This window comes from Plasmodium reichenowi, chromosome 13, assembly GCF_001601855.1.
Source record: "Plasmodium reichenowi strain SY57 chromosome 13, whole genome shotgun sequence".
In the NCBI taxonomy this organism is placed as follows: domain Eukaryota; phylum Apicomplexa; class Aconoidasida; order Haemosporida; family Plasmodiidae; genus Plasmodium; species Plasmodium reichenowi.
The window spans coordinates 1,817,490-1,830,860 of NC_033658.1; the positions used below are offsets into that span (position 1 = coordinate 1,817,490).

At 18.9% G+C, this 13,371-nt stretch overlaps 1 protein-coding gene across 1 annotated transcript; it reads right to left on the reverse strand.

Annotated features, from left to right (window-relative positions):
• Positions 1–434: 434 nt before the first annotated feature.
• Positions 435–11,883, reverse strand: PRSY57_1347400 (putative membrane protein; the record flags this gene model as incomplete). The annotated part of the gene is made up of 3 exons (XM_012909398.2): positions 435–521; positions 646–862; positions 1,013–11,883. 3 exons carry the CDS (start codon positions 11,881–11,883, stop codon positions 435–437), a joined length of 11,175 nt encoding a protein of 3,724 aa, XP_012764852.2.
• Positions 11,884–13,371: the final 1,488 nt, after the last annotated feature.

Consider the following 13,371-nt stretch of genomic DNA (forward strand, 5'->3'; position numbering starts at 1 on the left):
TTTTATTACTTATATATATATATATATATATATATATATGTGTACACAACAAAATAAAAAAAAAAAAAAGAAAAAAAAATATATATATCAGGAAATTAAATATAAATATATTTATATATATGTATTAAAATAAAATATTCATAAAAATACTCGAAAGTATTTTAATATAATTCCATGTTGAAGCTCTACTTACAAAAGGTAATTTTATTTATGCCTTATTAAAAAAATAAAATGAAATAATATGTGACAATTGTGGGAACAAAAAATTACATATTAAAAAAAAATTATATAATTAAAATTACAATTTAATTAAACAATAGGCATTTATATATATATATATATATATATATATATATATATATATATTATTTAGACATAACAAAATAAATGTGTAAGGGATAATTTTTCTATATAAATATATATTTAATTTATTTTTAATTATTTCTTTTTAATGTTAAACGTCTTTGTTTAGCTGTCTCCTTTTGTTTTTTCTTTTGTACAAATTTTTTATTTTTTCCATCCTAAATAAAGAATAAAAAAAAATATATATATATATATATATATATATATATATATATATATATATATAATAATAATACATAATTGAACATATTGAAAAAAAAAAATTTTAATTTTTTATTTTACATTTATCAATTTATTTATATAATCGTTATTTAAATTATGGATATTTAAATGACATTTAGAATATTTTTCAACAATTGTATTATTATCTTCAATAAATATTTCAATACACTCATATATATATTCCATATAATTAAAAATATTGTTTTTTGGTTCTTCTCTTTTTTCATCCTCTATTTTATTTTCCTTAATATTATCTTCCTCGATTAATTCATTTAATCTGTTGGAAAGGTGAAAATGAATAAATAAATAAACAAATAAATAAATACATACATACATACATACATACATACATATATATATATATATATATATATATATATATATATATATATATATACATATTGTACATTTTTATTTTTCATCTTACTTTGATGTGTCTATATCATAATGTTTTATTAAATTGTTCGTCAGATTATTTAAAATGGCCATAACAAAACACTTAACTTTGTTCAAGTTTAAATTAATAGACATATAATCTTCATTTTCTACATTTATATCATTTACACTCGTATGTTGTTTTATATGCTCATTAAATGAAAAGAAGGATTCTTCATGTTTTCTTGAAAAATCATCTGCATCCATATCTATATGTATTGTTGATGATATAATACAATAAAGTTTATTAATGTCATGAATCAATATGGCTATTTCATTATATGTAGAAAAGTTTAAATATGATATTAAATTTATTAGAATTTGTAAATATAGGAATAAGAAATAATTAATATATATATATTCATCCACTTTCATATAATAATCTTTTAATAAATAATTATATTTATTTCGTATTTTTTCCATAATATCTTTGCAGTCCCTAATTTGATAATTATCATTATCATATATATTTTCTGTCATACTTGAATCATCTTTTGATGATTGTGTTTTTTCCTTATAATATAAATCTTTGTCTTTAGATCTTTCATTTTTCTTCTTATTTTTATTATTTTCGTTATTTTTCTTGTTTTTTAATTCATCATCTTTATTATACATACTGTTTGAAGAATATGATGAAGAGTATGAAGATAAGGAAGAAGTAGTAATTTCTTTAATTTTTTTTGATTTACCATTCTTTTTAATAGTTTTATTATTTGGTAATATTATATAAGTATTAATAATATATGAATATATTTGATTTATGGGATAAATATGAATCATAACATTTTTGGACAAATCTTGATTATTATAAATATTTGTATTATTATAATAGACATTATTATTATTATTATTATTATTATTACTATGATCTATATTACTCTCATTATTACAGTCATATATATCATCATCATTTCTATTTTGATCAGAATGGACTTTATGCCTTGAAGTGTTATTATTATTACTATTATTATTATATTTTCCATTTGTTTCTCTTATGAACTTTTTTATTTTATCATATAAAATAAAATGACAAGTATTTTCAATTTCTTTCAATATAATTTTAAGATATTTTATTTTTAATTTTTTCGACGTTAAATTTTCATAAATATCAAGCAATGTTTTAAAGAAACTTGATTCAATTTTATTAAATAAGAATAAACTATTTATATTATTTGATTCCCTATTATTATACATATAATTATTTTCAATTATATAAAATAAAAGATATTGTAAACATTCAGCTAAGTTATTTAAGAAATTATAATTTTCTTTTTCTATGATACAGTTTATTACCTTTTCACTACGTGATTTTAATTTTATATCAGGAGAAAAGCATAAACAAAATATACTTGGAGATATTTTACTACTCTGAATAAAACCTTCTTTATATAAATGACTTAATATTTGTATACCTAAGCATTTTATAAAATTCAATTCATCCTGTGTGCAGTCTATATACATATATTTATTTACCATTAATAAATCAATAATTTTTTGAGAAAATAGTGAGGCTACAAGCAAAACGTGTATAATATCCTTATTTTGATTTTTGTCCACATTTGTTTTATTAGTAATATTATGTACATCTACCAATTGATTATTTACATAATTTGCACCATTTACTACATCATTTTTATTATTTTCATAACTTTTAATATTTTCCTGACCATAATTTTTTTGACATTTTACATGATTTTTTTTTAGCTTTTTCAAATTAATGCTATAATTGTTTCGATCTATTTTTTCTTTTGTCAGCTTCTTTTTATTTGTACCTTTTACAAGTTCATCTTCCTGTCTTATATCTGCAACTGACATCTCGTTTTCTTCGTATAATTCTTCTGTATTCATTTTTTCATCCTGACCCATTTTTTTTTTTTTTTTTTTTTTTGTATTATTTTTCCCCGAATGGCTAGCTGTTTCATTATCATTACTCTCGCATAAATTAGGACTTGCAGAAGAGTAACTTTGTGGGTTAATACATGAAATTGGAAAGGAGGAATATTCCTTTTCATCGCAGGTAGTTCGTTCATCACTTGAAAAATATTTATTTTTATTATTATATATTTTAATTTTCTTTTTATTGAGCTGTTGTTTTTCGTTTGGTACAAGTTGTGTCATTTTTTTATATGTAATATAATTCTTTTCATTTGGTTTATTCTTACGATTTTGAGCAATGTTAATATTATTTTTGTTTCGTAGAAATTGTTCATATGTCTTAATTAATTGAAGAAGAGAATAAAGAAAACTTTTTTGTAAGGAAGCGTTAGAAAAAGCATCAATACAATAGAAGAAGACATTTCTTAATTTTAGATCATTAATAAAATGTGAGTTATGATAATTTGATAATATTTTACATAAACAATGTAAGAAAAAACATTTACATTTAATATCATTGGATATATAAAATAAATCAATTAATATATTAAGTAATATTAAGGATACGTTATAAAATTTGTAATCAAAAATATCATTACATTTCTCTATTTTATTTATGTTTATTTTTTTTTGTATAATTTCAGAAATAATTTCATTTTTTAATTTTACAATATTCCATCTTTTTATATAATCATTTTGTTTATTATAAATAAATTCAAAATATAAAATTGCATTTATATAGACTTGGACATTTTTTACAATATCGGATAATTTAATATATTTCATATTATTATTAGGACAACGAATATTAAATTTTTCAGAAAGGATGGGTTCTCCATAAATATAACTATTACTATTACTATTTATATTATTATTATTATTATTATTATTACTGTTTATATTTATATTATCCTTATCATTCTTGTCATTTTTTGTTACCTTTTTAATGTTTTGTCTATTGGTCGTTTCCTTTTCTTTATGTTCATTTTGTATTTGTATATGTATTGATTCGTTTATATCGTTTATATTATACAAATCATTAATAATAATTTTATTCATATTTATAAATTCGCACATTATAGATATCAACCAAGCATATTTATTAATGTTTATTATATCATTGTGAGTAATAGAAAATATATCAAAAATATGCTTCTTATATAGATCTAAATGGTATATAAATTCTTCATATGTAATATCTATAATGTTGTAAATAAAGAAATGTTCGGGATTTGATAAATTATTTAGATTTTTATCAATATATTTATTGGGTTCATTTTTATTTTCATTACATTCATTCTTTTTATATTCTAGATTATTATTCGACTCTTTTTCTTTTTCTTCATCATTCATAGCTCTATCATGTCTTAAATTCTTTTGATTAACATTTTGTACATGGTTGTTATATAAACTTATCAAATTATTTTTTATCTCTTCCTTTTGCTCTGCTTTCATTAAATAGAACTCTCTTACAAAATTATTCAGCTGTACCACAGTATTATTAATAAGAAAGCATAATTTGTATTTATACAGTTTAATAAAACATTCTTCTATATATGTTTTGAAATAAACAAAATTACAAAATATGTATGTGTGCAAAGTACATAATAATTGTATATATGATCTTGATATAAATATATTGTGATGATATAATAATGAATTGTTAAATGTAACTTTCTTAAATTGTAATTTCAACTGTAAATCTAATTTACAATAAGGAAATATAGAAGATAATAATTCACATACATCTTTTGATACATCATTATTATATATATATGGATAAAAGAAATTCACATATTTTATGAATAATTGAGGAATAATTTCAATAATGATATTTAGAATATTCATAATTTTCCTCGTTTCATTTTCTAGTAAACTATTTCTTCTAGTTTTTATAAAAAGACAAATTAAATTATAAATCCATACTTCTAAGATATATGTTATATTTTTTTTATTTAAAATATCTAAATGTTTATAGGAATTATTTATATATATATTATAAACATTATTTTTAATATTTAACATATGGTTATTATATGCTATATAATTATTATTTTCATAATCTCCTGTATTACAAATATTTTGATTTTTTTTTTGCTTATCAAATTTTTTTTTTATATTATTATTTTTACCTTTTTTTTTTTTCTTGTTTTTTTTGTTATCATTTTGTTTTACATTTTGTTTTACATTTTGTTTTATATTTTGTTTTACATTTTTATTTTTATTTTCTTCTTCTTCTACATCTTCTTCATCTTCATCATCTTCTTCTTCTTCACGTTCAGATTGTGTTTCTATTTCAGTATTTATTTCATTATCTACATTATAATTATAATCACATATACTATTATTATAAAAATTTGTATCACTACATTTTGCATACTTGTAATTATCCATTTGCTTTCCTTTCCTTTGTGTTTTATTATTATTATGATAATCAGCTTGCGTTAAAGCTTTATCCTCTAACATTTTGTCAATTAAATCGAATAATTCCTGATATTTTTTTATATTTTTATCAAGGTAGGATAGCATTTTGTTTACAATATTTATATTGTGTTTATTTTTCATAACATACAATAAATGAATAAATAAGGTATAGATATCTTTTTCTATTTTTATATATTTATTATCACTACGTTGCTCCTGTTGCTCATATGCTTCTTCTCCTTCTTCTTCTTTTTGTAATGATTGACTATAGTCAGATTCTATATCTTTTGTGAATGCTTCATAATAAAGATCGTTTTCTGTATTTACGATTTGTTTATTATTAGAGGAATGTATTTGAATATTCTCATTTTTGAAATGACTATATTTATTTTTCATTTTGATTGTTTTAAAAATATTCATAAAAAAAATTTCAATAAAAATTTCCATAACAGCATTTTTCATGTTATCGTTATCATATGTAGATACATATCTTTCTATTAAATCATTAAGTATGGAAATATTTTCAGCAGTACAATTTTGTGTAGTATTCTCATGATTTGTTTGTTGTGAATTAGGACATGATGTGTTCTGTTCATTTTTTAAATACTTTTGTTCGTAATAATTATTATGAACATGTTCAACATCATATTCATTATTATATTTATTATTATATTTATTATTATATTTATTATTATTATCATGTGCACAATTAGAATGATTATCCTTCATGGGATTATCACAATTTTGAATATTCTTTTTGTAAATAGATCCATTATACCTTTTGATATATATATTAAAATATATAATATATTTTAATATTTTAACACTTATAATTCTTACACTTATTTTAATATCCTTTGAACATCTTCTTATTGATTCAACAATATTGTTTGTCATGTATTCATTTAGATCCAAAATATTTTTATGATTCCGATTTTCCTGATTCACTGCATAATAATGTTTATCATCAATTTGTTCATTATTATATTCGTTGAATTCATCTTGATTATTATTATTTAAAGTACAATTTTTATTATTACAATTTTTTTCTTGTGATGTTTCTTTTAGTCTAGTACATAATTCATCATTCGTTTGATGAGATATATATTTTTTGTTTTTTAATCGAACATCAAATAATGTTGTAAATTCTTTTTGATAAATAATTAAATTTTCTATATCCAAAAAATGTTTACAAAAGTTATAAAAAATATATAAAGTATATTCTCGAACTTTTAAATAATTATCCGTTAAACAAGATAATAATATATGTTGTGTCTGTTTACTTTTTAAATATAAATAATTGTCATTTATAATATTACTAATTATAGATATACTATAATATCTTAAATTTTTATTACTATTTTCATATAGAATATAAAATAATTGATTAAATGCTATAAAAAAGAAATCATAAAAGAAAAAATATAAATACATCTTCCAAGAATAATTTATATATATATCAAAATTATGTGTACAACTAAAGGAATAACACATTTCTTCATTTTTCTTAACATTTTTAAATTCGTAAATTAACATATCATTTATTGAATTAAAAATTTTCTTTTTCTTTTCGTCATCTGTATTGTTCTCATTCGATATATATCTCATATTATTATTATTATTATTTTTATTTTTATTATTATTATTATTATTATTATTATTTTTATTATTTTTTTTTTTTTTTTGTAATATTTCCTTTTCTTTTGTTGTTGTATTTAAAACTACTGCATTATCCTTTTTAATCTTTTCATGAACAAAATTATTATATAATAACAGTATGTATGAATATACATAATTATTGTCCTTATCTATTTCTTCATTAATTTTGTCTTTATTAAGATATATCAATATATAATAATAATATACTATGAAAATTTTCAAGCTATTAAGAAATTTATCATAACAATAAAATCCTTTATTTTTTTCTTTTTTCTTTTTAAACATTAAATTTAAGAAACTATTATTTATTTGACTCTCTCTAATAATAAATATCTTTATCAAATTTTTTATTTTACATATATCACAATTGTAATTAACTACTTTTGAAATATATTTTGGTTTATCTATATTATTAATATTGTAATAATTATTATTATATATACCTTTTTTTTCTCCCTTTCCCTTTTTATTTCCATTTTTATCTTGGCTTAAATTACTTTTATTATTATTATTTTTTTCTTCTTCTTCTCTTTTATCAAAGATATCACCGTTTTGTAATATATTATTCTTTTCCTTATTTATGAAAAATAAATTCGGTTCAACATATTCATCATTTATCTCATAAGTATCCTTCTTGAATAAAATATTATTACTATTTTTTTGAATACAACTAATATGATAAAAGGCTTGACATTGAATACATCTAAGAATTTTCTCTTCATATTTCATTTCATTACAACATTTAGTATGATTAAATGTTTTGTTATTTACTGACATTTTTGTTTCTATACTCTTTTTATCATTATTAATTTTATATTGGGTGTTTATGTTTGTACCCTTTTTTATATTTTTTTTTTTTTTATGTTCATTATTATTATTATTATTATTATTATTAAGAATAGCTTTAGTTTTATTTTTCAAGTTGTGTTCCAATACTTTATCCTTTTCATAAAAGGAATGATTATTAAAATCATAAAATAATGGTTGTATAAATTTATTTGCTTTCATAGTATAATTGAAGTAATATAACATATGATAAGAAAAATTATTAATATAATTATATATATTAAAAATATATTTAAAAATATATCTTAACAAATATAGACAAGTTTCTTTTATATTATTATCATACTTTTTATTAATTATATCAAAAAATATATGAATAATATTTTTTATAAATTGTGAACTTATATTGAATCTTGGATTATCACAACATTTTATAAGATCTAAAATAAAATGTTGTAAAATTATTCTACCATTTTTATTATCTTCAAACAAAAAATTCTCAATCATTTCTATTAATATATAATTTATAATATTATTTAATCTTTTAAAATTTTTTCTCATCATAAAATTGTGTAAAGAACACATAAATTGTGAGTCTTCATTTTGTTGTACATTTAGATTTGAACCATTTTTTATATGAAATTTTGCTTTTTTATAATTATGATTTTTATTGGTAAAAATTGATTTTCCCTTTTTACATGAATTATTAAAACTACTACTGACAATGTTCTTATTTTTTGTTCGCGTATTATATATTTTTTTCTTTGTACTATTCAAATTATGATAATCATAACGATTTAACTTTTTGTTATTTCTTAATGAATATTTTTTTCTTTCTTCCTTATCGGTATTGTAAAATTCTTTTTTTTTTTTTTTTTTAGAATTCTTTTTTTTTGAATATCCATTAGTATCATTTTCACTTTTACAATTATTATTAACAATATTATTTTTATAATCGTTTTCGCTACTGAATAATGATAGACAAAAAGAATCTTCAGATAAATTTGAAGTGCTCGTATTATTCATGTTTTCCTTATGTTTATTATTTCTGTATCTTTTCTTATCAACATAATCACTATAATCACTATAATCACTATTAACATTATAATCATCATCATAATCGTCATATACCTTATCATCATCATATTCATATACCCTACCATCACTGTTGTCATATTTACCCTTCTTATCATCAATCTTCATTTTTTCGGCATCCCTGTGTTTGCTATCCAAAAACTTTTCTTTCATATCGCCCTCATAAAAAGAAAACGTCTCTGCAACCTTCAACAAAAAGAAATGAACCAAATGAACATAAGTCGAGTTATTCTGGAAATTTTTAAAATTCAATTTGTTATACTTAAAATTAACATTATTTATATTCATCAGTAAATTGTCTATAATATATTTTTTCATTTTTTTACTATTATTATTTTTAAAGACACGTAATAATAAATTAATCGAGTGTTTTATAATACCTTGGACATTATGGTGTATTTGAAAGGCTAACATACAGGTGTCTATCAAATTTACTAATACTGTGTCATATTTTTCTATATACATATATATGTCATATAAATAAAAGAAACATTTTTCATATATGTTATATATTTCTATTAAATATGTTTCATGTATATTATAAAATTCAATAACTCTATTTTTAACTTCATTTAAATATAATTTTATTATAACATTTTTCATATGAATTTTTAAGTTTAATAATATATTATCATTTATATCGTCTATGTTCATATTTTTATTTTTAAAAACGTCAAAATGTAACAAAAGTAAGTATAGTAAAATATTATAATGTCCAAAAATTAATTTATTCATCATAGTATTGTTTATATTGTTTATATTACGTTCTTGTATTTTTTTGTTCATTTTTTTTTTGTTTTTAAGTGGCACAAAATTTGAACATTCCTTATCACTTATTTTTTCCATAGAATCATTATCAACTTGATCATTATAAATTATATAATCCATATTAATATCTTTCATATATACATTGTCCTTATTATTTATATCGTTCATACTTATATCATCTTCTGATGTATATGTTTCTACAATTTTATTTTTCCTATAACTTATTTCTATGTTCAAAATGTTTTTACAGTTTGATAATAATTTATCAAATATTAATTTTATCTTATTATCACTGAAACATAATTTATGCCTTTCCATATTTTTTATATTTCCCTTTCTTATATATTCTTCTATATAATTAATTATTCTCTTCATCTTCTGCTTATTATTAATTATATCATCATCCTCATTCAAATCTAAAAATGTCTCTAAGTGATCCTCAAATTGGTTGTCTTCTTTATTTACTTCATCAATATATATATTATTTGCATATTCCAAAATATTATTATCCTTTTCTTGGAAGGGAATAGTCTTATCATCTACGCAAATATTTGATGTGCACCTTTTTATTTTGTCGAAATTGTATGACCCTTTTAAATTGACAGGTATCAACTGGTCATTTATTGGGTCATTTGTTGGGTCATTTATTGGGTCATTTATTGGGTCATTTATAGGGTCATTTATAGGGTCATTTATTGGGTCATTTATAGGGTCATTTATAGGTTCATTTATTTGGTCATTTATTGGGTCATTTATTGGGTCATTTATAGGTTCATTTATATGTTCATTTATTTGTTCATTTATATGTTCATTTATATGTTCATTTATATGTTCATTTATATGTTCATTTATATGTTCATTTATATGTTCATTTATATGTTCATTTATATGTTCATTTATATGTTCATTTATAGGTTCATTTATAGGTTCATTTATAGGTTCATTTATATGTTCATTTATATGTTCATTTATTGGGTCATTTATAGGTTTATTTATTTGGCCACTTGTTGGACCATTTAGACTCTCATTGATGGGAAGATTTATATTATAATTCATATCATGAGAATAATTATTTTCATTTAATAATTGTTCATTTGTTTGTTGTACATTATACATTGCTTTATTGTTTGTAGAATCATTATTGAATAAAATTTTCCCTTGGTTAAGTAAATAGTTATCCTTCATATTATCATTATAATGAAGATTATCATAATATTGATCATTATTTTCTTTGTTCATCGAACATTTTATTATATTTTGTAGTGCTTCATTATTATTATACAAAAGTGTCTCATTCATTTTTACTTTATTATTTGATTTTTTAAACCTACTTTTATAAGCTAGTTGTAATAAATTCATTTGTTTTATTAAATCATGATCTACATGTGAATCATATATAATGTCATTATTATTTTCTGTTTGATTATAATTTTGAAACTGATTATAATTATCTTGTGACACATTGTGGTATTCGTCCTTTTGATTTTGTGAAAATGTATTATAAGGAATATTATTATAATAATTATAATTGTTCATATAATTATTCATATTATTATTTATGGCATACTTATTAATTAACTGGTTACTATATTCATTCGTATAAATATTTCTTTCGTTCATATAATTATTTCTTTCGTTCATATAATCATTTCTTTCGTTGATATAATTATTTCTTTTGTTCACATAATTATTTCTTTTATTTATATAATTATTTTCTTCATTCACATAATTATTTCTTTTATTTATATAATTATTTCCTTCGTTCACATAATTATTTCCTTCGTTCACATAATTATTTCCTTCGTTCACATAATCATTTCCTTCGTTCACATAATTATTTCTTTTATTTATATAATTATTTCCTTCGTACATATTATCACAATGATCTATTAGTGAATATGAAGAATCATTTATATAACTTTGTTCCATAATATTATTGGATATTCTTTTTTTCTTTTTATAATAATATTCATCATTATTTGTATATTTTCTTTTATTTTCCCAATTTTGTGATTTCAATATCTTGATAGCTATTTCTTCTGGACTTTTACATTTTTCTAATGTATCAATATGAATATTATAAATACTACCTACATGTCTTATACTTTTAAAGTTTACATTGGAAACATCTTGAGCAGCATTAAATATCTTAACATCCTTATTAATATTACACATATCATATTCTTCATCAATATTTACATGTACATATTTGCAGTTATTTAATCCAACGGTTGTAGGAACGATACTCCTAAACATTTTCAATCAATAGTACAAAAAAATAAAAAAAATAAAAAGTAGAAATAAGTTGAAAGGAATAGTAAATAGCATCGATAGGGATTTATGATCACCAATTTGTTTTTGGTTAATAAGTATATACAAATATAAATATATAAATAAATAAATATATATATATATATATATATTTATTTGTTATCTTTCTTTAGACAATATTCCTATTTGCAAAGATAATCATTTTGACTTAAAAAATAGTGATAATATTATTATAAGTACTAAAAACACTTAAATATTATAAAACAATTGCATCATATATATATATATATATATATTGAGAGAGAGTGATTTTATTAAAATGTTACAATATATATGTTTCTTTTATGAAGGAACTAAAAAAATATATAATATATAAATAAATCACAGATAAATATTCTTTATAATAGTATAAATAGCTCAAATAAATACATATATATTATACATATTTGTATGTTTTATTATATATGAAAAAGTAAACCCTAAAACAAACAAATATGCACTTTTATACAATTCTTTAGAAGAGAATAAAAATAATATTCTATCTTTATATATAGTGTACACATTAAACAAATCTCAATATTCCACAAAAAAAAAAAAAAAAAAAAAAAAAAAAAAAAAAAAAAAAAAAAAAAAAAAAAAAAAAAAAAAAAAAAAAAAAAAAAAAAAAAAAAAAATAAAAAAAATTTTATTTTTTTTTTTTTTAAAAAAAAAAAAAAAAAAAAAAAAAAAAAAAAAAAAAAATTTACACTAAATAATATATATATATATATATATATATATATAATAATGTATATTGAGATATTATATTTATTCTTTTCTTATAAAAAAAAAATATATATGTATGTATATATATATATATATATATAATATCAAGCCAACGTATAATAATTAAAAAAAAGAAAAGAAATGAAATTAGGACAAAGGAAAAGGGTAAAATAAAAAAATAGAAAGAATAACATAAAATAAATATTTTTAAAATAACTCAAACAATTATAATAACAATGCATAAAAAGAAATAATACCTAATAAGCATAAAAAAAAAATATATATATATATAATATATACATAATATATATATAATATATATATATATATATATATATTATATACAATCCTATAAGAAAATCCTTATAAATTATAATAAGCATAAACAAATACAATATTAAAGAAAGCTAATTTATACTTCGGAAAGGTTATTATGTAATTGTGAAAAAGAAGATGCAATAATATATATATATATATTTATATATCCATTTTATTTTATTTTATTTTATTTTATTTTTTTCTTATAATATATAAAGAGATGCGTTTTAGCATATCATCAATATTAAAAATAGGTACAAGAATTTTTATAAAAACGTTATTTTATATTATTTTATTTTTTTATATGGAAATTTCTTTTCTCTTTTTTAATCTTAATTAAGTACATATAAAATGTGTATAAGATATATTAATATTAAAAAAAAAAAAAAA